The sequence below is a fragment of the Stylophora pistillata genome, chromosome 2 (genome assembly GCF_964205215.1).
Source record: "Stylophora pistillata chromosome 2, jaStyPist1.2, whole genome shotgun sequence".
Lineage (NCBI taxonomy): Eukaryota > Metazoa > Cnidaria > Anthozoa > Scleractinia > Pocilloporidae > Stylophora > Stylophora pistillata.
Window position 1 is genome coordinate 52,750,017 of NC_142520.1, and position 23,119 is coordinate 52,773,135.

The 23,119-nt window shown below is 40.8% G+C and overlaps 3 protein-coding genes across 4 annotated transcripts in view; all 3 read right to left on the reverse strand.

The window, feature by feature from the left end:
- Positions 1-23,119, reverse strand: part of LOC148740292 (uncharacterized) — a 118,634-nt gene that overhangs the window by 48,040 nt on the left and 47,475 nt on the right. The gene's annotated exons all lie outside the window — the stretch shown is intronic.
- Positions 768-22,539, reverse strand: LOC148740294 (uncharacterized). 2 transcript variants are annotated; one of them, XR_015997110.1, is made up of 10 exons: positions 21,905-22,510; positions 20,869-20,965; positions 15,592-15,841; positions 13,934-14,734; positions 12,395-13,625; positions 12,108-12,203; positions 10,012-10,268; positions 9,276-9,537; positions 8,828-8,994; positions 7,787-8,532 (listed from the first exon to the last, which is right to left on the reverse strand). XR_015997110.1 is itself a non-coding variant. In XM_088750499.1 (9 exons), the coding sequence occupies exons 1-9, from the start codon at positions 22,392-22,394 to the stop codon at positions 1,268-1,270; spliced, it is 3,543 nt and encodes a 1,180-aa protein (XP_088606625.1). In that variant the 5' UTR covers positions 22,395-22,539; the 3' UTR covers positions 768-1,267. The 2 variants fall into 2 exon arrangements, 1 of the variants encoding a protein (XP_088606625.1); XM_088750499.1 differs by lacking the exons at positions 7,787-8,532; positions 8,828-8,994; positions 9,276-9,537; positions 10,012-10,268 and adding exons at positions 768-1,320; positions 2,161-2,428; positions 2,873-3,129 and having other exon boundaries at positions 21,905-22,539.
- Positions 3,761-5,154, reverse strand: LOC148740295 (uncharacterized). The gene is made up of 3 exons (XM_088749139.1): positions 4,794-5,154; positions 4,040-4,627; positions 3,761-3,864 (listed from the first exon to the last, which is right to left on the reverse strand). The coding sequence occupies exons 1-3, from the start codon at positions 5,152-5,154 to the stop codon at positions 3,761-3,763; spliced, it is 1,053 nt and encodes a 350-aa protein (XP_088605265.1).

A 23,119-nucleotide genomic window follows, 5' to 3' on the forward strand; every position in this document is an offset into this window, starting at 1 on the left:
TAACGTCCCTTGCCGAAATTAACTAATTGATAGGTGCAGGAGACGGGACCTCCGGCTTTACGTCCTATCCGAGAAGACGAAGCAATGTGAGTGAAGCGTCTTGCTTAAGGACACAACGTCAAGCCCCAGCCAGGACTTGAACCCGGGCCATCTGACCCAGAGTCCAGCGCACTGACCACTGGACTACTCACGCCTCACTAAAGTTTGATTCTTGAGGTTTCTGCTTTGAAATCAATTTTTGTTCGATAAAGGTGTTTTCCAATATTTCTGTGTTCTTGAGGTCTTAAGGATATTCCGACTTTTAAACTAATCTGAATTTAAAATCGATCTTCTCCTCCTGATCGTTGCTTTCCTCACCCACTTCCCCACAGTTTCCTCACCCACATTTTTTGACCAAATGTTCGCCTAAGAGTCGCTGTTACTGAAATGGGGGGGGGGGTGGGAGGGAGGACAAGGATTAATGAGGGGGAGAAGGGAGGACAAGGATTACTGAGTGGGGAGGGGTGTACTTATTGAGTCTCGCTGTCGAAAAACTATCACTTCTACATTCGATAGATCTCCGTTTGAAAACTATTTTGTCTCTTCTCCCGGCCCCCATACCCAGTCAAGGGTGTGGCTCTGATCACAGGTGCTGTCTGAAAAGAGGTGTAGATATTCTTGGATTCTTTTGATCAGAAATTGTTAGTAAGTATTAACGAAGCTGCATTGAGGAGGGCGTTGGGAAACAAGAAATGCTAGTATCCCTAAATCGTGTCATAAAAAGCATATTTGTTGAAATATTTCTTTAATTTCTGTCATTTATAACCACTAACCGCTCTAGCTGAGTTTACAAAAAGCGTATGCAAGGACTAAAACTACTTGGCAAATATATCTACTATACCGACTAAATATTTCAAACCTTGACTTTAAACCTTGAATTTTATGTACAAATCACTGTCTCTATCGCTCCTTATGACTAACAAAAATATTCCGCGTTAATTGTTCAAGTTGGGTGTTTTCAAGTTTATTGTCCTTCTCCAGTCTAAACTGCACCTAAATTAAACATTTCTTCTGGTGCTTTCAGTAAAGTAACGAAATCATTTACGGTGAATTATCTTTTCTTCATGCTTTCCACTTTTTAGAGAATTATATACACCGTGACAACTACTGAATTCATCGAGGACGACTACTCCTGAAAGAAAAACTTTTAAACCTCTGAAAGACTTTCTTTCTTCTTTAGGCCCACGGCAAACGTTTAGTCACATCTTCACTCGGCCGTTTTTTTTTTTCACAGAGATCTGGAACGAGTATAATGACTTAATGGATAGCCTGTCTTTTGACCTGTAAAAACAACAAACGCAACAGTGCAATTAGAAACCAAATGAGACTAAACTGCATCTAATGCCGTTTGATTCTACAAACTGAAGCGGGCGATCAAGTGTCAGTTAGTGCTGGAAATAAATTTATGAAAACCACCCACATTATCACGTATGTTAAATCAGCAAAGAAAGAGAATGGATTGGAAAATGGAGAAAAAGCCTTAAATTCAGAACCTGAATTTACTGTCATCTAAGAGTTAAGAGGGAGACTTATGATTCTTGGTACACAATGAACGAAATACACTGTCATGAAACTAAGACTATAATTACTAACTGCCGCAATATCTGGCTAAAGAAATGGAAAGAATGTAAAAGCGCGCGTTGCGGATTATACTCCCCGACTTATCCTATGCAGAGGCTCTAGTAGCTCTAGATATCACGTCACTATACGAGAGCAGGGAGGCCTTGAGTAACACTCTATTTGAACAAATTGTAAAGAACCAAAGCCATAACCTCCATGATGTGCTGCCACCGCGCAACGGGTCCACTTGTTGCACCCGTAGCCATAGATACTTCAAACTACCGATTTGGAAGACCAATAGGTTTTAAAACACTTTTATCAAGGCGAACAGTTCTAATTATTAGTAGTAATCCTAATTATTAGTATTTTGGCGTTGATACTTCTCCTTTTGTATTTTATTGTAGGTTACATTTTACGGTTTTCTTCTTTTTAAGTATTTTATCATAATTTATAGATAACGTTTAGTTCCATTGTAAAGTAAGTCACATTTCAGCCGGCCCGGGGACTGCAATGATTTTACTCCTTGATAAAGCTATCTCTATCTAATGTAATGAGCTGTACCTTGAGCGGGTTGAAGGCTGACATAGTGCACCTCATGAATATGTCCCAGCACAAGTGCTTTGCTTTCGTCAACTGGACAACATGGCGTAATCATTACATCATTGCTATGGGGTAGACTGCTGACCACACGAATGCACGTTTTATAGTAGTTTGCTGCGGCACACAGAATCACGTGATCACCCCAAGCTCCATCTTGTTCCATGTGTGTTAAGTATTCAGTCCATGTTTGATGTCCAGGGACGAAGTGAAACAGATCTGTTCCATCCGGCTGTAAGAAAATCAGTTCAAGAAACAAACTTAAAGAGGATTGTTGATAGGAACTTGAGCGCGCGGAGTACGAGTCATAGAGTAATTTTTTAAGAATGGTACGAGACAACCTTTAATTAGCATTTATTGTAGAACAGCAACGATTCGCAAACAGCAGAAAAACAACAGGAGTTCTCTTTAGTGTTATCTGATAGATGTTTAAGAGAGGGCATTTTTTAAACCAAAATATTCAAATGACTAAAACCGTAAAAGTCTGCTACTTCGGAGGCCACATTAAGTAACAAATGGATTCAATTGTAACCAACATCATTGTGAGGCTTCTTAAATAATAAAGTTATGCTGTAAACACTGGGATAGGCTCTGGTGGTGTTGACCCGTATACACACTTAACCTCAAAAAGAACCGTAAGTAACAAACTCTGTTAGAAATACCAACATCAAATTACTAGTTTTGGGTTACTTCTGAGGTACTGAACCAAGGTTTGTCTTAATGTGCCATGTGTGATTTTGATTCCTTTAACAATTTCCAGTTTTTCTGACAAGGCATAGAACATGCAATTTCCTAATCCTTGATTGTCAGATATCGTGAAGCCCTTGTCTGATGCAGTAGTCCTCAGCCCCAGTGATAGATCTGTTCTGCTCTTGACTTTGCTTGCATCAAGTTGCATCTGCTGAAGTTCCCGGATGATTCGGTCGAGAGAACCTAGAAGGGACAAAATTTTTTTTTAATCTGACAGCATGAAAGAAGCGAAACAATTGTCAGCTGGAAAATAACAATTCTTAATCCAGTAAGAGAAACTTGGAGGGTAAAAAGGGAAAGAAGACCTTCGACGACCAAAGAACCGATGTTTTGTCCAACAACTGAGCATTGAAGAGATAAACTGCAAGAGACTTTTTATGTGCGAACCATCACACCAATAACCAAAAGAGAAGAACAAGTAAAGAAAAATTTACGCCAAGGTCTGCACGCTAACATATCTGTGTAACTGGAACTGAAAAAAAAACCGTAGGGCCGGTAATTCAAACAAAGTTCAGAAGTTGTTCAACAAAACCGCGCTCTAAAATATAGTGAATTTAGCTGAATATTTTATTTGTACATTTATTCTTCTGAAAAGTGTCACTTTGTTCCTAAATGTCTTTGGATTCTAACACAAGAAATCAGATGTGTGAATAACAATATATGTCTCACTAGCAAAAAATATTATCATAAGTACCATTTTCACAAAGCGCTGGTCTTAGATTGAAAGTTAAGAAAAGGTGCAACTGCTGGATCGTCTTATAACCTGTCTGTAGTTCTTTGGGGAAGTCATTTACCGTGTGTTACTGATACTTTGTTATTCACCTGGAATCAGTGATGAATCATTTGTTGCTTGTTCGGTTGACGTGTCAACAACTTCGGCCTCCTGAGTTCTAAAACTTGTGTCTCGTCTTTTAGAAGCTACAGAGAGAGAAAGAAAACAAATTACTACTAAGGCTCAACACCTTTTTTTTTTATGGGTTGTTCCCGCATTCCATCAAAATTTATCAAGAGCCCGAAAGCCGAGTAGCCCCCAATATATACGGTGTCTCCGCCCCCAAAAACACTTTTCGAAGGACATTCAAAATATTCTCACCATGAACTATGTCCCACATCTTCTCCACAAGAATGTCACACTGTTTCTCCCAGTTGAACTTCTCTTCATAGGAACTCCTCAGTTGCTGAATCTCATGGAGGCGGTCTGATCTTTCCTTCTGTCGAACACCAGCAATTGGCTTTGCCCACTCCTTAGGGTCCTCAGACTCCACAACAAGTGATTTGCCTGCTGGTACAGTGCACAATGCCTCACCAAATCCCGAGTTGCCACTGACAAGAATGGGAAGACCGGCAGACAAAGCTTCTAGTGCTGTCAGGCCGAATCCTTCTGTTCTAGAAGGCATCATGGAGAGATCAACTTCACAAAATATTTCTTTCAATCTCTCTTTACTCTGCGCGAACTTTCTCACAGTCAGCTGGCTTTTATCAATTCCACTCTTTTCTAAACTCTTTGCAACCTCATCCTGTTTACCGTCAGGTGCACCCACGAAGATGAGACAGTAAGATCTGTCTTTCTGTTCAACTATTGCTCTAGCAGAGATGTCGTATCCCCTCAGGCTGAAGTCCTCTGGATCACCACGGCCAAACGTCAGTACCGTCAACGTTTTACTCTTGTTTGGGGTTTGCTCTAGGTCAGAGAATTCACGGAAAGTTCCGGGAGTCAGTTGAAGGATCTTCGTGACTCTTACATGAGCGTAACTGAGCGGAGAGAGCGTCTGTCAGCTTTGGTCCAACTGCTATAACAGTATCTGCCAAATTACACAGCTCTACTTCAGTTAAATTCTTCTCCTCACCTTTGGATCTAGCCTTGGAATAGTTTTTGTGCATCGCAAGTTCTTCAGGTGCAGTATGCACTACCTGTATCCACCTGCACTGGTGCGATTCTGTAATAAATTGAGCTTGTTTACCAAGCTTTGCTCCATGACCCAGTACTATGTCAATGGCCAGATCTCTCGGTGGGGCACTCAGCCAGTCAAAGGGGTCGGCATAACCCGGGCGTCTTTGTGCCTCTCTCAAGGATACATCGTGACTCGTTGCCATTCTCCTCTCTTCTTCAGAATAGGCAAACTGTGGAACAAGGAGAGTGGCGTCCACTTGCGGATGTTTGGCCAACAGAATGGCAAGCTGTCGGTTTATGGTGGACAAGCCTCCCATTGATGAACTCCACTCACTGCCCAGAAGAGTCGCCTTCAATGCCGTGTCAGACTTCAGTGGCTCAATTTCACTTGCTTCACAGAGTGATCTTGCAGCCACAGTTGAAGATAAACCCCGAAGAAAAAGACGTCATTTATGTGTGTTATGATATAGATATATGTTGATCAATACTAAACCGAAGGAAAACAGAAAAGTATAAACTTCAAAAATAATTTCATCGTGATAGAGATTCTCTTACTAATATTTGAAACTGGATATAAACTATTAGGGCTACCTTTCTCAACAATGAACATTTGAATCTTAGATCAAGTAAAATGGAGGAGAGAACTTCCAAAGATGAATCAGAGGCTAGAAATCTGTACCTGAAAAATCTTTTTCATCGATCATACCTGTTTTCTTCTTTTCAAGAACCATTTTTCCAATCCACAGGGAGGAAGTATTTTATCATTGATATTTCTTTTACATATTTCCGCTCGGCCTTCATTTGCATCAATGAGGTGGAAACAGTCCTAGTGGGTGCACGTGGTTTTCACGTGGTCTGAGCATGCACGACTTGGTTCTTCTGCCCCTTGATGGCAGTAAGGACATGCAACAAACAGCCTATACTGTAGTCCCCTCGGGTAAGGTTTTTCTTGATCCGCCTTATTGGTGAGGACGCGAGTCACGCGCGCACAAGATACTGACATTCACGCGTGTGCCCTCTCTCTCGCGTTTACTGGTTTCAGTTACTTGCGCAGGTCTCAACTGCTTTCCTAATTTACAATCTTCTGTTATGTTCTGATTGACAACCAGTGTTCCCTCCCTCTTCCCTCTTTCTCCTATGTAAGCCTTGTAGGAAATTATTCAAGTAAAATGTAGCATTTTAACAGCGCAAACGAGTTGAAAGATAAAGGCCTTAAAAAATGGGCGCGTTTTCTATTCAGCCTTTCATTATGTTTGCAGCTTTTGTTGGGTGAAAGTCTGGTTTTGAATAACTTTCACTTTTATTTGTTGCATTACTGAAACGTCTAAATGAGATTTCCCTTCGTTATCATTTCTAATTGTTCTAGTTTATTCTTCCGCTTTCAGTTATATTAAGTTGAGATATGACCTTGGCAAGGGCGTCGGCGAGGCCAGGAGTAACGTTACGGTCAGTCTTAACACGTGGTACACTGTCAAAGCCATTTGAAATGCGCGAAATGGAAGTTTGACCATCAATGATGGTAATCCTGTCTATGTCACTTCGCCTGGGTCGGCTGTGGCTCTTGACGTTCGGTCAAATTTCTACTTGGGAGGGGCTCGCAAGTTGTCAAATGTCAATCCGAGAGCAGTGGACAACGCGGCGTCCTTTGTACAAGATTTCTCTGGCTGAATTGATCATTTAGAGGTGGGTTTAGTTTTCGATGAGCGAGAGTCTCAGTCCCCGGTGACTTAGCGGTTAGGGCTTTGGATAAGGATTCCAGGTTGATAGGCATGAGTTAGAGATTTGACCTGTCATTGTATTATGTTCTTGGGCAAGACACTTAACTCCTTAGTGTCTCTTTCCACTCAAGAATGCGTATCAGCGAATTGTTTTGAAAACTTGACAAAATGCCGGGTGAGATGGGGAAGTGGGGGGTGGGGGTGGTTCGTGCGAGCGCGTGCGCCTGCGATACATCAGCATCCCATCTAGGGGAAGTAGGAGTACATGTTCTCCTAATCACTTTGATCGATGGAAACTGGCTTAAGTCCCGCCCAGATGAGCCCCTTGGCTCGACTGCTTGCCTTTCGTTGCTGAATACTCTCAAAGCCAAAAAGCCTATCCTCTCACAACTTATAACATTCTTCGCATGCTTTAACATCCACCACCCAATTTCTAGCTGTTTTAAATTCAAAGTTAAGACATGAATGGAAATAATCAGGAAACTGGAATAGAAGCTTAGTACGCACTTCAATCTGTACGTGTACGGTGTTTCGATCTTTCTTGAGAGATTTTTAGAAATGACTCAAAATATTCTCTTGTAGGTGAATGGAATCCTCTATTTTCAGCCGAATACTGCACCAGTGGAAGGAAGAAATATTGCTAACTGCCCCGATAGCTTCAACAACCAGCAAGCTGTTTAGACCCAAATCTTAAGGAAATGGAAATTGCAATGCCGTTGTTCAGGGAGCTGATCAAATTTTGAACGACATAATGTTTAGTGAAGTATCCAAGTTCCCTTACTTAACCGAAATCAACTGTAGTTTGATTCATAACTGGATTCTAAATCAAGGGTTGCTGTTAATCTCCAAAGAAGCGAACTTTATCTTTTCACAAGTGACAATGAAGAAGCTAGTCAAATGAAATCTTACCTTCACTTGAAGAAGCCGATGACGACGAACGAGGCACGAGGCACGAAAAAGTGTCGCATGTGCGTCAAATGGAACTGCACGTGCGGGACACGCAAAGGGACACAAGAAGCTAAAAATGACCCTATGAGTGGCTCAAGGGTTTATAGTATAGTTGAATGTAGTGAAACAATTCGTAGCACATTCTGTTTACAACTTTGTGGGTCACACAATTTTCATCTGCGCAACCACTCTACACAAAAGAAACCCTGTAATCTTGATCGGTGATGGAGTTTTCGTCAGAACCAGGATCGAAATGGAATGCTAAATTTTCTATGACACTGCGTTGAGTTAAGGTTTTCATTGTTCTGAAATCCTGTTTGTAGATAAGGTAAAACAAAGAACTTTATCATGATGACACTTGGCATCGATTTGATGCGAAAACAGCTCCTAAACTCCAGCGAAGTAACATTGTGTGGAGCGGTTACACTCACTCAGCTCAGACCAGAGTTTTAAACCCTTGAAATCTCGATTTTCTAGTTTTTTATATTTTAATCCGTAAGACACTTCAAGTCAACGCACATCTACAATCTATTTCAATTATCGATTGCCTTCTTAATTACTAGGTGGAAAGACATATTACTGTAAGTGCTGTTTATTCCTTGCATTGCTAGGACCATGCTGCAGTAGAACCAAAGCAACACTTTGATCGAAACCGTGATTAAATCTACTATTTTTCATTGTATAAGAATTACCTCGATTTCGTTTTTAAAATATTAATATATGAATTAATTGAATAATTAGCTACTTTACTGTGATTGTACAAAGTTTTATTTAGTTGTATATACATATATAATACGTAGCAATAAAATGTTTCGTTAGTCCATTAAAATTGAGAGGAGTCGAGTTCATGATTCGAGTCCCTTCAATAAAGTTCCACACTGGTGATATTGTCTTTTTTGGCTCCAAGTAGAACGTTCTTGTCTGGTAACCACGACTTTTGAAGGTGTGATGTCCTTTTACTAAAAGCCTTTTGTCGCTTGGTTTGTTTCTCTTTTTACGCCATACATTGGAAAACTATTATTATAGAACCTATGTGAAGGTGTAGTCTGATCGTCCGGGTGAGTGTAGTCCTGAGAAGGACTGTTGTCGGTGGCAGTGACTGACGTTTCGACAACCTGTGCGGAAGTCATCATCAGAGTCAAGTGAATGATTGTTGTCAGTAGAACAACAATCATTCACTTGACTCTGATGATGACTTCCGCACAGGTTGTCGAAACGTCAGTCACTGCCACCGACAACAGTCCTTCTCAGGACTACACTCACCCGGACGATCAGACTACACCTTCACATGTTACCCCCGGGTTCAAACCATTTACTATAGAACCTATGTTATCAAACCTAAGCTTCTTAAGTTCACATCCGAAAAATCAGGCCGAAGAGAGCTCTAGTTGGCCAATTTGCATCAGTAGTCTGTATGCCTATAAAGTCATTCAGCAAGGCTGGGCTCTTCATTGGCCGATCAAAGTAAATGTAAGGGGCTGCCATTTTAACCTGTAAGCACAACAATCAGAACACTGATTAAACAGCAACAGAGAATTAAAGTGTGCATGAATTGTGTTTGATTATTGAGACGGGAGCGAACGATGGAACATGACATTAAAAACACCGACAAAAATGATTCTGTTAAAAAAGCAAAGTATCAAATCGAACAACAACAAAAAGCGTCACTTTGTTGTCAACTCGGTATTAAAAAGAAGATTGACGATTCTAACTAACAAAGATCACTATAAAACAAAAATTACACTTTATTGGAGTAATATAACGAGCTCTACCTTGCGCGGGTCGAAGGCTGATATAGTGCACCTCATGAATATGTCCCAGCACAAGTGCTTTGCTTACTGGACAATGTGGCGTAATCATTACATCATTGCTATGGGGTAGACTGCTGACCACACGAATGCACGTTTCATAGCAGTTTGCTGCGGCACACAGAATCACGTGATCACCCCAAGCTCCATCTTGTTCCATGTGTCTTAAGTAGTCAGTCCATGTTTGATATCCATGGACAAAGTGAAACAGATCTGTTCCATTCGGCTGTAAAAAAAATCAGTTAGAGAAACAAACTTAAAGAGGATTGTTGATCGGAAATTGAGCGCGCGGAGTACGAGTCATGGAGTATTATTTTTAAGAATGATACGAGACAACCTTTAATTAGCATTTATTGTAGAACAGCAACGATTCGCAAACAGCAGAAAAACAACAGGAAAGATCCATCATTAAGAGAATAACAGGAGTTCTGTTTAGTGTTATCTGATAGATGTTCAAGAGAGGGCATTTTTTAAACCAAAATATTCAAATGACTAAAACCGTAAAAGTCTCCTACTTCGGAGGCCACATTAAGTAACAAATGGATTCAGCTGTAAGCAACATCATTGTGCGGCTTCTTGAATAATAAAGTTATGCCGTGAACACTGGGATATGGTCTGGTGGTGTTGACCCGTTTTCACACTTAACCTTAAAGAGAACAGCAAGTGAAACACTCTGTTTGACATATTAACATCAGCTTACTAGTTTTGGGTTACTTCTGAGGTACTGAACCAAGGTTCGTCTTAATGTGCCATGTGTGATTTTGATTCCTTTAACAATTTCCAGTTTTTCTGACAAGGCATAGAACATGCAATTTCCTAATCCTTGATTGTCAGATATCGTGAAGCCCTTGTCTGATGCAATATTCCTCAGCCCCAATGATAGATCTATTCTGCTCTTGACTTTGCTTGCATCAAGTTGCATCTGCTGAAGTCCCTGGATGATTCGGTCAAAAGAACCTAGAAGGGACAAAAAGTTTTTTTAATCTAACAACATGAAAGAAACGAAACAATTCCCCATCTTTACAGAGAAGTTTGGGAGTAAAAAAGGAAAAAAAGGGCTTCAACCACTAAACAACCAGTGTATTGTCCAGCTACTGAGCCTTGAAATGATAAATTGTGACTTTTTATTTGCAAACGAATATACTAAAAGTCAAGAGAGAAGATGCAATGAGGAAAGCTTTACGACAAGCTTTACACTTTGACATATTTGCAGAACTGGAAAAAGAACCGCGGAGCCGTTTTTTGACAAAACCGCGTTCTAAACTATATTAAATTTTGGGAAGTACATTTATTTAATGAAAACCGCGGTAAGGGTTAGACCTCGTATAAATGAAGGATTATTCGCATTAATAGATGATTACTTCATTATTGTGTCGGAAAACGACTACACTCTGAATAGCCGGTACAAATACACGTTTTGATAGCAACAGCATTTCAACTTGGGCTTCGTTTCGGGAAAAATCAAAGGAAACTGTGAATAAGTCGTGGATACATCGCGTTGGAATGAGTTTTGAAGATAATTAAATTCCAGTGGGTAACTCCCTGATACCGTTGAAACTACGTGGTATTACTTTGAACTGCTGGGATGATGTTGGGTGAATGGTCAGAATTCTCATTTTAGCTCAGTATCGGTCAGTACAAAATACAGACTGTAAACTGGGTACGAAATGCAGACTGGGTGCAAAATGCAGACCTCAGACTGCAGATTGGGTACAGAATGCAGACTGGAAATTTTGAAAACAGTTATTTAAGTAATAATAACAAAAACTATTCCTTCGACTTGATATATTTTTAACGTTCAGGGGTGTACACACAATGATTTTTACAAATCAATGTTTGCGTAGTTACCAAACAGATGAGAGGTAAAACCATCAGAAACTTAAACAATTGGCCAGTCACGAAAACACCGCCTTGCTTTCCCCTATAAAAATTCGCCGGTTACTCATTTTAGCGATATATAACGATGTAAATACTGACGGCTCGCAGTGAGAAGAATGAAGGCTTGAAATTGTATTTAAGAACGATTGTGGCCTGGACGCTTTGTCAAAAACAAAATATACCAGGGAACGGCGAGGAATATTCCACAATAATGCAAATGATGGCGAAAGATGGTCGCGGAAAAGCAATTGCATTAAGCGTCTTCACTCAGAGTTACACCTTTAGTATTTCAAAGAGCTTTGACGTCGCAGTTAGCACATTTGCTAACTGCGACGAGTATTTTAATCAAAATCGAAACTCCTTCAAAAAAGGATCCAGTTAAATTTTAAAGTCGCAGCATTCCTTCGGAAATGTAATAGAGGTGTTCCCGTATAATTTCGGAAAGTCGTTATTATTATCTATTTGTTTACATCTGAGTGAGTACCACATTTGCATATTCTGCCCCATTCTAATAGTCGTTTGTACGCTTCGCGTACCCACGACTAAAAAAGAACAAAAAAAAAAAACGCCCCAAGTCTTCCTGTTTTACGCAATTTATGTTTGCTTTCTGGTGAAATGGAATAAAAACTTCAATTGACTAAAACAAAAATTACACCAAGCCATCCGCCCATATCAGAAAGTAGAAGAAAATCAAATTAGTGTATACATGTCTTTGGATCATAACCGGAGAAAGCAGAGGTACAAAAAGAACATCTCTCTTCCGCAGTGCAAAATATTATCACAAGTGCTATTTTCAAAAAGCGTAGCTGGCCTGAAGTTGAAAGAAAAGGAAAGGAGAAATGTTGGATCTTCTTCAAACCTGTATGTTACTCTTGGGGGATGTCAATTGCCATGCGTCATGAATATTTTGTTACTCACTTGGAGTCAGTAATGAATCAACTGTTAGTTGTTCGGTTGGCGTATCCACATCTTCGCCCTCCTGAGTTCTGAATCTTGGGTCTTGTCTTTTAGAAGCTAAAAAGATAAAAAGAAACCTTTTTTTAATATTACACCAACCCAGAAGACGATAAAACAACTGATTACTATTCAGGTTCAACATATTCTTTTTATCTGTAGTGTCCCAGCTTTCCATGATGCTTTATAAGGAAATGAAAGCCGAGTCGTCCCCAAAAACACTTTTTGAAGGATATTCAAAATATTCTCACCATGAACAATGTCCCACATCTTCTCCACAAGAATGTCACACTGTTTCTCCCAGCTGAACTTCTCTTCATAGGAACTCCTCAGTTGCTGAATCTCATGGAGGCGGTCTGATCTTTCCTTCTCTCGGACACCAACAATTGCCTTTGCCCACTCCTTAGGGTCCTCAGAATCCACAACAAATGATTTCCCTGCTGGTACAGTGCACAATGCCTCACCAAATCCTGAGTTGCCACTGACAAGAATGGGAAGACCAGCAGACAAAGCTTCTAATGCTGTCAGGCCGAAACCCTCTGTTCTGGAGGGCATCATGCAGAGATCAACTTCACAAAATGTTTCTTTCAATTCCTCTTTACTCTGCACGAACTTCCTCACAGTCAGCTGCCTTTTATCAATTCCACTCTTCAGCAAATTCGCTGCAGCCTCATCCTGTTTACTGTCAGCTGCACCCACGAAGATCAGATGGTAAGATCTGTCTCTCAGTTCAACTATTGCTCTGGCAGAGATATCGTAGCCCTTCAGGCTGAAGTCCTCTGGGTCACCACGGCCAAACGTTAGAACCTTAAACTTATCCATGTCAACTGCAGCTTGTTTTACGTCAGAAAACTCACTGAACGTGCTCGGCGTCAGTTGAATTATATCTTGGTGCTTCTCGCATGAGCGCAGGTAGGAAGAGTAAGCCTTCGTCAACTTTGGTCCAACTGCTACCACAGCATCTGCCAACTTACACAACTCCACTTCAGTTCTGTTCTTCTCATTTCCTTTAGAAATGGCCTCAGGATAGTCTTTGTACATTCCAAGTTCTTCAGGTGCAGTGTGCACTACCTGTATCCAGGTGCAATGGTGCGATTCTCTAATAAATTGAGCTTGTTTACCAAGCTTTGCTCCATGACCCAGTACTATGTCAATGGCCAGATCTCTCGGTGGGGCACTCAGCCAGTCAAGGGGGTCGGCATAACCCGGGCGTCTTTGTGCCTCTCTCAAGGATACATTGTGACTCGTTGCCATTCTCCTCTCTTGTTCAGAACAGGCAAACTGTGGTACAAAGAGAGTGAAGTCCACTTGCGAATTTTTGGCCAACAGAATGGCAAGCTGTCTGTTTATGGTAGATAAGCCTCCCATTGATGAACTCCATTCACTGCCCAGGAGAGTCACCTTCAATGCCGCGTCAGACTTCATTGGCTTAATTTCACTTGCTTCACCGAGTGATCTTGGAGCCACAATTGAAGATAAACCCTGAAGAAAAAATACGTCATTTAGGATTAAAACGATTACAGAACATAACATATTATGTGTGTTACGATATAAATATATGTCGATCAATACTTAACCAAAGGAAAACAGAAAAGTATAAACTTCAAAAATAATTTCATCGTGATAGAGATTCTCTTACTAATATTTGAAACTGGATATAAACTATTAGGGCTACCTTTCTCAACAATGAACATTTGATTCTCAGATCAAGTAAAATGGAGGAGAGAACTTTGAAAGATGAGGCAGAGGCTAGAAATCTGTACTTGAAAAATCTTTTCCATCGATCATACCTGCCTTCTTCTTTTCGAGAACCACTTCTCCAATCCACAGGGAGGAAGTATTTTATCATCGATTTTTCTTTTACATATTTCCGCTCGGCCTTCATTTGCATCAATGAGGTGGAAGCAGTCCTCGTGGGTGCACGTGGTTTTCACATGGTCTGAGCATGCACGACTTGGTTCTTCTGCCCCTTGATGGCAGTAAGGACATGCAACACACAGCCTATACTGTAGTCCACTCAGGTACGGCATCTCTTGTGACAAATTATGAAGGGTGTCTTCAAGAAATTCACGAACGACACTTGCTAGTTCGGCGGAGTTCTGTCCTACAACCTGATGACTCTGTGTTCTTTGTCTCAAGATTACCTTCACAAATCCTGTTTTGCATACGAGGACAAAATCATGAATATCTTTGCCAATGATGAACCATGCTCCATTTTGGTACAGGGTAGGTTGATCCGCGGGCCATGTCTTTGAACACCAGCGAATGGATCGTGAGACAAGCTGTAAGAAGAGGCCATGAGGGACAAAGCCATGGACAAACAGGAGATACAATGGACAGGGATCTGTTGACGACGGTTTCATCTTACAGAGTTTATCAGGTGATGACTTCAGCTGAGCTGGTACAAAGTACTTTACGTCAGTTGGGGAAACTGAGAACTTAGCAATCAAACCAAATCGCTCCATCATGTCTAAGATGTCTTCTTTGATGATTCCTTGGCCAATACAGCTGGAGAACACATGATCAACATGTTCCATGCTGAGGATGCCACTTCCTTCAAGTTCTTGCCAGTACTTAGCATACAGGGGATTCTAGAAAATGTAGGTGGAACAATTCTGGATAAGGAAAGGCCACGTAATGTTCCTTTTGAATGTTTCCCACGTACATTTATAAGAAATAAAAGTTTATTTCCATTAATACACTGAAATGGTCGGCTATGAAACCCCTAGTGGGCAAATTTGTATCTTGGGTTGCTCAGAGGTGAATACGCCCACTAGCACACGCAAAAAGAACTATTCAATTGTGTGAATACAATGATTGTGAGCAGTAGCAACTTAATGCGAGTCTCTAATTGCAAATAAAAAGGCTAAATCAATAAATGGCCTGACAAGCTGTAAAAAGTACATAAAATAGTGTGGGGTCAACAAATCATATGATTATAACAATAAACAGTAAAAGACACATGTTTACAGGTGGTATCGAGTCGTTTCGTAACCATGCCGGATCTTTCGTGCCTACACGATTCGTACCTAGGCTCAGACATTTCGTACCCACTTTCGATCAGTTGGTCCCCAATCCTCTGGTCGATTCCTACCCAACAAATTATAACACATTGCCGCAACCATCGGTAGCCTAAAACCAGAAGCTATGACAGAGCCTTCACGGCAGTTCGTCGGTTACATTGAGGAAAACTGGATTCGCAGCACAGTTTAGCCCCTCAAGTACTGGGGCGTATTTATGCAATCAATCAGATCAAACAATGACATTACGGCTGACATCAGAAGAGCCGCTGGTCGATGCCGTCTACCCCTCTACATGTTCTCTATAGCTTTTGAAATAAGTGCCCATTTCTTCGAAGAATCATCCTGCTTAGTTTCCTGTTGTTCTAATTTATTGAACAACAGTTTCCAAGTAAGCTAGTCTTTCTAAAATGAAATAGTTTTTCTACCTGTTTATTGAAAGGTGGAATGGTTATCAGCTGCTTGAACAGATCAATCAGCCACTGAGCCTTCAGTACAACTGTACTGCGGTGCTTGATTATCATCCCCAGGCCATGGTAAAAACTGATCATGGAGTCAAACTCTTTTGCATCTTCCATGAAACAATCTTTACTTGCGTAGTGCTCAAGTTGTTTCAGATTTCTGTGATAAATCTGTTTAGCGACCAAAGCTTGAATCACTTTTTCAAACTGAAACCACCTACAAAGCCACAGAATACCTATAATGCATTATGGCATAAAATTGGGTCTTAAATTCAATCAGACATGCATGTGTTTAAAGTCCTCAAGTGTTAATACATGCATTGCCTCGATCATACTATCTTCAACTTTCAACTACAACAGACATGATTATTTTTTTGCAACATACAAAGTCAATTCCAAGAACTGTGCCTACTCAAATATCAATCACATCTTCTTATCTTTTAGAATTATAACATTGTCGTAATGACACAAATTTAAATTTTGTTTGTCTGCACTGAAGCAACTGCTGCGCATTTGTACAATCTATAGTTTTGCAAATTTTGATGTATCCACAATTTAATCCAGTGGTGGAAGGATATTTTTTATTACTTAGCTGCACATAAAATTATGCTAAATACACTGCGTACTGTAGTGTTTGGAGAGACGAGAATAGAGTCACTTGCAATATTAACTCAACTAGTTTAATGGCGGATGTACTACAACAACACAACGCACGAGGCGAGTCACGTGCTAGCATACGTCATAACATTCCTCCCTTCCTTAGGAAAAGTATCAACGAACACTAAAATAATAAACGTCCGAGTTCCTTTAGACAGTCTCAAGCTCACTAAGGAACTTGTTCAATAAGGCGCTTAGGCGGTCTTCGGTCACGAACTGGGTAGCGTCTCTCTGGAAAAACAGTCTGGTCACGTCGATCAGACTTCTTGTATGAAACGGCTTCTTCTTGATTTACAAGATCCCTTGGTTGTTCTGGGGCTGGTTTCGCCTCCGTGACACGAGGTTGACTCTGGTTGGGTGTTGGTTCACTATGTGAAGGAACGTGTCCTACTGTGGTGACGGGCGTTTCAGTTGGCGAATATGCTGCTAAAGACTGAGGCACATTCACTTCCCAATCCTCTGATTGTTCCTGCTTATGGGGTTGAATCTTCGTTCCTGAGAGGTCTTTCAACTGATCGATATGTCGTTTCCAAAATAACTCCTTTACCTGTACACGATAAGTCACAGGTCCTAACTTTGCAACTACCACTCCCTTGACCCAAGGATCTTGACTCTTCCTGTAGTCTTGTACCAAGACTGGATCTCCTACACTAAGCTGTCTCTTGGGCGCAGTAGGTTGTAACTTGGAGGGTTTAGATACTTTCTTTCGAAGATCTGGTCGTAAAAGATCTAGACGTGTCCGTAGTCTTCGGTTCATCAGCAATTCAGCGGGCGTACATCTTGTTGCCGTGTGCGGTGTAGTGCGATAGCTCAATAAGAATGAACAAATCTTCTGTGATATGGTACCTGGCTCACTTTTAGCTGCTTTCATCGCTTGTTTAAAGGTTCTTACTGCTCTCTCCGCTTCGCCATTAGATGCTGGATGGTATGGCGCGCTGAGGATTTGTTTCACATGGTTGTATCTTAGGAAATCTTTAAACTCTTGTGCAATAAATTGAGGGCCATTATCTGAGACAATCTCTTCGGGTAAACCATGAATAGCAAAGAGTGAGCGTAATACGTCCACCGTTGCTTGAGCGGTTGTGCTTGACATGGGTATCACTTCTAGCCATTTAGACTTCGCGTCTACGACAACCAAAAAGAAACCACCAAGAAATGGACCACAATAATCGACATGAACTCGTTGCCAAGGTCGGTGCGGCCACATCCAGGGATTATCGGAGGTTAGTGGCGCTTTACTGTGCGTTATCTAACAGGTCTCACAGTCTCCAACTAACTGTTCGATATCTGAGTCTAACGCCGGCCACCAAACATGAAGTCTCGCTAATGCTTTCATTCGTACAATTCCAGGGTGACTCAGGTGTAACTCTGCTAACACAGTCTCCTGGTGTTTCGCTGGAATCACGACTCTTGTTCCTCTCAAAAGACATCCGTCCTCCACTGTAAACTCATTTCGTTTAGCAAAATAGCTTTTCAAATTGTCAGAAACCTCGGACTTGTCCGGCCATCCATAAAGGGTGAAGTGAATGACTCTCGATAACACTGGATCTCGGGCTGCATCTTCCCGAAGCCGTTTAGAATTGATTGGAACTCTAGCAACTTGGATCCTGTTGACGTCTGCAGATTCTTCGTCAACGTGTAAGTCAACGTCTGTTCCTTTACACGGAAATCTTGATAAGGCGTCTGCATTCTCATTCTGCTTTGATCTGCGGTACTTGATATCGTACTGGTAAGCTGAAAGCTGGATTGCCCATCTTTGAATCCGTGATGCAGCTACGGCTGGAATCGCCTTCTTGGAACCAAACAATAACGTTAGGGGCTGATGGTCTGTCAGAAGGGTAAATCTGCGGCCATACAGAAATTGCTGGAATTTGCGAATACCAAAAATGATGGCTAGAGCTTCTTTTTCAATTACTGAATAATTTCGTTCAGATTTGGTTAGAGATCGCGAGGCGTAAGCAATCGGACGCTCAGTTCCATTAGCAGTGATGTGTGAAATTACTGCTCCCAGGCCTACTGGTGAAGCGTCTACGGCTAACTGAACTTCAAGCTTGGGATTGTAATGAACTAACACTTTTGAAGAAGCCAGAGTATCTTTAAGAGCTTGAAATGATACTTGACACTCCCTATTCCAACACCAGGGTGTGTCCTTCGATAGTAACTGGTTCAAAGGACTGACCAATGTTGACATGTTTGGGATGAATTTGCGATAGTAGTTTACCAAACCTAAAAATGATTGCAATTCTGTTCGGTTCTCAGGTTCACAAACTTCTAGGACTGCTTGAACTTAGGCTGGGGAAGAATGTATACCTTCCCGATCCAACACGAATGCAAAATATTCCACTTTAGGTTGCATAATCGCACACTTAGAAACCTTAAACTTAGCTCCACATTCTTCAAATTTCTTGAGAGTATGGTGCAAGTTCTCGATATGCTGCTCATCGTTTTGACCAGTGACGATCAAATCATCCAATATTCCGCCAGTTTGGGCCAGGCCATCTAGCATTTTGTCAATCATCTGTTGGAATATTGCAGGTGCAGCTGCCACTCCAAATGGTAGTCTAGTGTACCGGTATAAACCTAAGTGGGTATTAATGGTGACATAGGGTTGGGACTTCTCATCCAGGACTACTTGCTGGTAGGCATGACTGAGGTCTAGCTTAGTAAATAATTCACCTCCATTCAACTTTGTGAATAATTCGTCTGGTGTCGGCATAGGGTACTCTGGGACATCTAAGTAAGGGTTAATGGTGAGTTTGAAATCGCCACAAATTCTCACTGTTCCATCTGGTTTAAGAACGGGAACAATTGGTGTGGCCCAATCCGAACTTTCAACCTTTTTTAATACTCCTTCTTTCACCAGGCGCTTCAGCTCCTTTTCCACCTTCTCCCTGAGTGCGTAAGGCATCGGACGAGACTTGAAATACTGAGGTGTAGCATTCTCTTTCACTTTGAGCTGAGCTGTGAATCCAGTAATGGTACCTAGTTTACCATCAAACAATTTGGGGTACTGTTGAACTACGTCTTCTAACTTGGGTCTTGCTTGGTTAGCTTGTCGAACAGCATTAATGCGGTGCCAGTTCAACTTAATCTTGGACAACCAATCTCTTCCCATGAGAGCAACACCTTTCCCTTTAGTAACTATAATGGGTAGGTCAAGTTCTTGAGATCCATACTTAACATGAACAGCAGTTTCCCCATACACCGGTATCGAATGCCCAGAATAGCTCCTTAAAGTCACGTTAGACTTTTGCAGAGGAACCGAGCCCAAATCGTTTTGCCATATTTCTTCAGGGATCACAGTCACTGCAGCTCCTGTGTCCAATTCTAATTTACAGGGAACATTATTGATATTAAGCGATATCAATATTTCATCCGATTTCTTTCTTGAGGAATTTCTCACAGAAAACATAGGCCATTCACGGTTGTATGCGTCACCGGAGTTTTCAGGATGTGAGGAGTCAGAAGCCTCACTACCAGAACCACTTCTAGTGTCTAACAACTTAATTCTTGAATCTTTTTTCTTCTTCTTTCCCTGTTTAAATTTTTGAGGCTTGGGTTTACCTTGGGTTGGGGATTTCGCAGACTTCTTCTGCAGACATTGTGGACTGATGTGCCCTTTTCGTTTGCATATGTGACACTCGGAATCTTTATGAAAACACTTTTCAGGTAAATGATTTCGCCTACCACAACGAAAACATGGGTCATGTACCTCCACCTTCCGAACGGGTTTAGGCTCACTAGAAATCTCGAATATTTCCTTGTCTGTCAACTCCATGCCAACGGCGATATCTACTGCTTTCTTTAGTGTTAAATCTGCTACTCCTAATAATTTTCTTCGAATCGTTTGTGAGGTAATGCCACACACCAGTCTATCCCTCAATGCTTCATCGCGATATACCCCAAACTCACAAGTTTCTGCTAATTTTTGCAACTTAGCTAAAAATTCACGAATTGACTGACCTTCCACTTGATTGTACTTGTGAAATTTGTACCTTTCGGCGATGATAATTGGTTTCGGCGTCAAATGTCGGCCCATAACTTCTACAATTTCCGTGAACGATAACTCCGTGGGTTTAGTCGGCGTAGTTAAACTCTTTAACAAAGCATACATCTTCCCACCAATCGAGGTAAGTAAACTGGCTGCCTTTTTCTCGTTGGGAACATTGTTCACCACAAAGAACATCTCCAAACGCTCTACGTATGTCGACCACTCTTCCACTTTCGGGTCAAAATTCTCCATTCGTCCGAAATAACCAGCAACTGGGGGACTGAATGAAGCTGCACTCGCTCCTTCGACTTCGACCTCGGTGGTATTATCTCCCCCGGGCATGTTACTTAATCCCGTAACTCGTCGCCAAAATTTGTAGTGTTTGGAGAGACGAGAATAGAGTCACTTGCAATATTAACTCAACTAGTTTAATGGCGGATGTACTACAACAACACAACGCACGAGGCGAGTCACGTGCTAGCATACGTCATAACACGTACCATTTAAAATCTTTATCATTGCTTATTTGAGGGAAAAAATCGATTTTGAAGTGCATGAACTGGGGTTTTTCCGAATAAATTGTGTTTTTTACTTACCTCACTGGTATCTTCTCTCCCATATAAGGCTCTTGCTTCAACACCTTCAGGATTGTGTTCTGTAATTCATTTATACCATCTACTTTTCCTTCTTGCTCTGCAGGATATATTTAGAAAAGGAATTCAGAGCATAATACAACACAGAAACATGCGCTTACAATGAGCATAGTACGATAGCATAATTTTATACTTGTATAATTGCAGAGATTTTACAGCTGACAACTTAGCTAAGATGACAATCTCTTTAAATCCCCACATTTTAGCTCTTCTGTTCCCTATAATTATTCCATACTCTGAAATTAATGGCTCCATCTCCAAAAATGAATTGGACTCTATATGATGCTGCCAGTATATTCAGAATATAGAGTAGCTGAAAGCTTAAAGCAGAGTGCAGGTTATTAAAAAAAAACAACAACAACAAACAACTCTGACTTTTTTCCACTACAACCAAGTCCTAACTCATTCCACCATGGTAATATCTTTTAATCCCTCTACAACTTTCACTAGAAAAATTGTTCTTTTTTTCTATCTACTTGCAATTCAAACTCTGACTTTTTTCCACTATAATTAAGTCCTAACTCATTCCACCATAGTAATATCATTTAATCCCTCTACAACTTCCACTAGAATGTTCTGTCTCTCTATCTACTTGCAATTCAAATTATAATGAAGCACAACACACTGCCTGCTGCTGGATAACATGTAACAATGTAAGTCAGATAATAATTACTGTATGCTCAATGCTTGTCAACCATCTCCCAATATTGGGCTTTTGGTTACAAAAATTGCTACAAATCAAGTGTTCTTGAAATTCACCCAAAGATAAGCTTTTATACAATTATAAAGTCAACAATTACTACAAGTAACCTATGGTTATGGATACAAAATGAAATCATTTATCTTACCTGTTTTATCATTTGGGACAGTGCCCGGTCCAATACTATACATTGGACTGGCAATGGAGCATTTTGATTGGTTGATTTTAGTTATTGGCCCTCTGACCCCCAGAGTCGAGTAATAAAATCATTTATCTCACCTGTTTTATCTTTTCCAATCTGCTTTCCAATCTTCTGGATAAATTTGTTCATCCAATTAGGCCTCTGAGTGTTGTCGATGCAGAATAAGGGTTTGACCACATGCTTCTCATATTCCATACCAGAAATTCTCTTCTGAATTTGTTTCTTTATTACTGCAATGTCTTTATCTGGTTTGTCAGCATGTGTGCCAACAATGAACACTGGGGGGCGAAGGTAGGGCAGCTTGTGTTGTGGATCATCATCTGTGTCATCATTGGCCAGGGAAACACTGTGTACTGTAGCCAACCATGAGAGCAAATTCTCCATGTTTGTTTCATTGTTAGGGTTTTCCAACTTCACATCATTACTCCCTTGTCTCACGCAGGGCTCAGCTGGAGCATCCAGAGGCTTGCTGAGATTGTGCACCAATATGTAAAGTGCCCGCTGTGATAGGAAGATAGGATGGCTGGCATAGTACAAGTGCTGCCCTGCAAAGTCCCACACGTCCATTGTAACATAGGATTCTTCTGTGAGTAAGGCACTTTTGATGGGTTTGCCTTTGGCATACTTTAACCACTGATTAACATGCTTCACAGTATCAGAAGGTTAAGAAACATCAATCATCACATCAGGCTCAGCTTGCGTGTTTTCACCTTTACATTCAGTAGAATGTTCATTGGCATTGTTTTGCAGAATATCTGTGAAACCTTCATCCTCCTCAACCTGAATGGAGAATTAAATGAAACATTATTCTCACTTAAGTGTATATAATTATGTATTCAAAACTTCAGGTTATGAACAGGCTGCTAAATTGTAAAAAATTATGATCACCTCAGTCTAGAATAATTTTAAGGGGCAAGTTTCTAAAAAAACTGCTGTCCTGCTTTGGTGAGGGGGGTATAACAAGATAACTTGCTTTACCAACTGAGTTGAAGTTGTAAATTGGCTACTGTAGAGAGTTCTGAAGCTGACATCTCAAGTGTAAGAGCCTTTAGACAGAGAGAAACTTAATTGCATAGAATAAGTCAATAAAGAGCAAATCCTCGCACCCTGGAGATAGTCAACTGAGACCAAGAAATGTTTCTTGTGACTGAAGTTACATAAGCATTAGCATAACATACATTTATTAAAGCTCCTCTATAAGGATTTTATAGCCAAAATGTAAAAAGAGTTATGAAAACATTATATCAGAGAATAAAAAATAATTACGACTAAAAATTTATATATAATTGGAG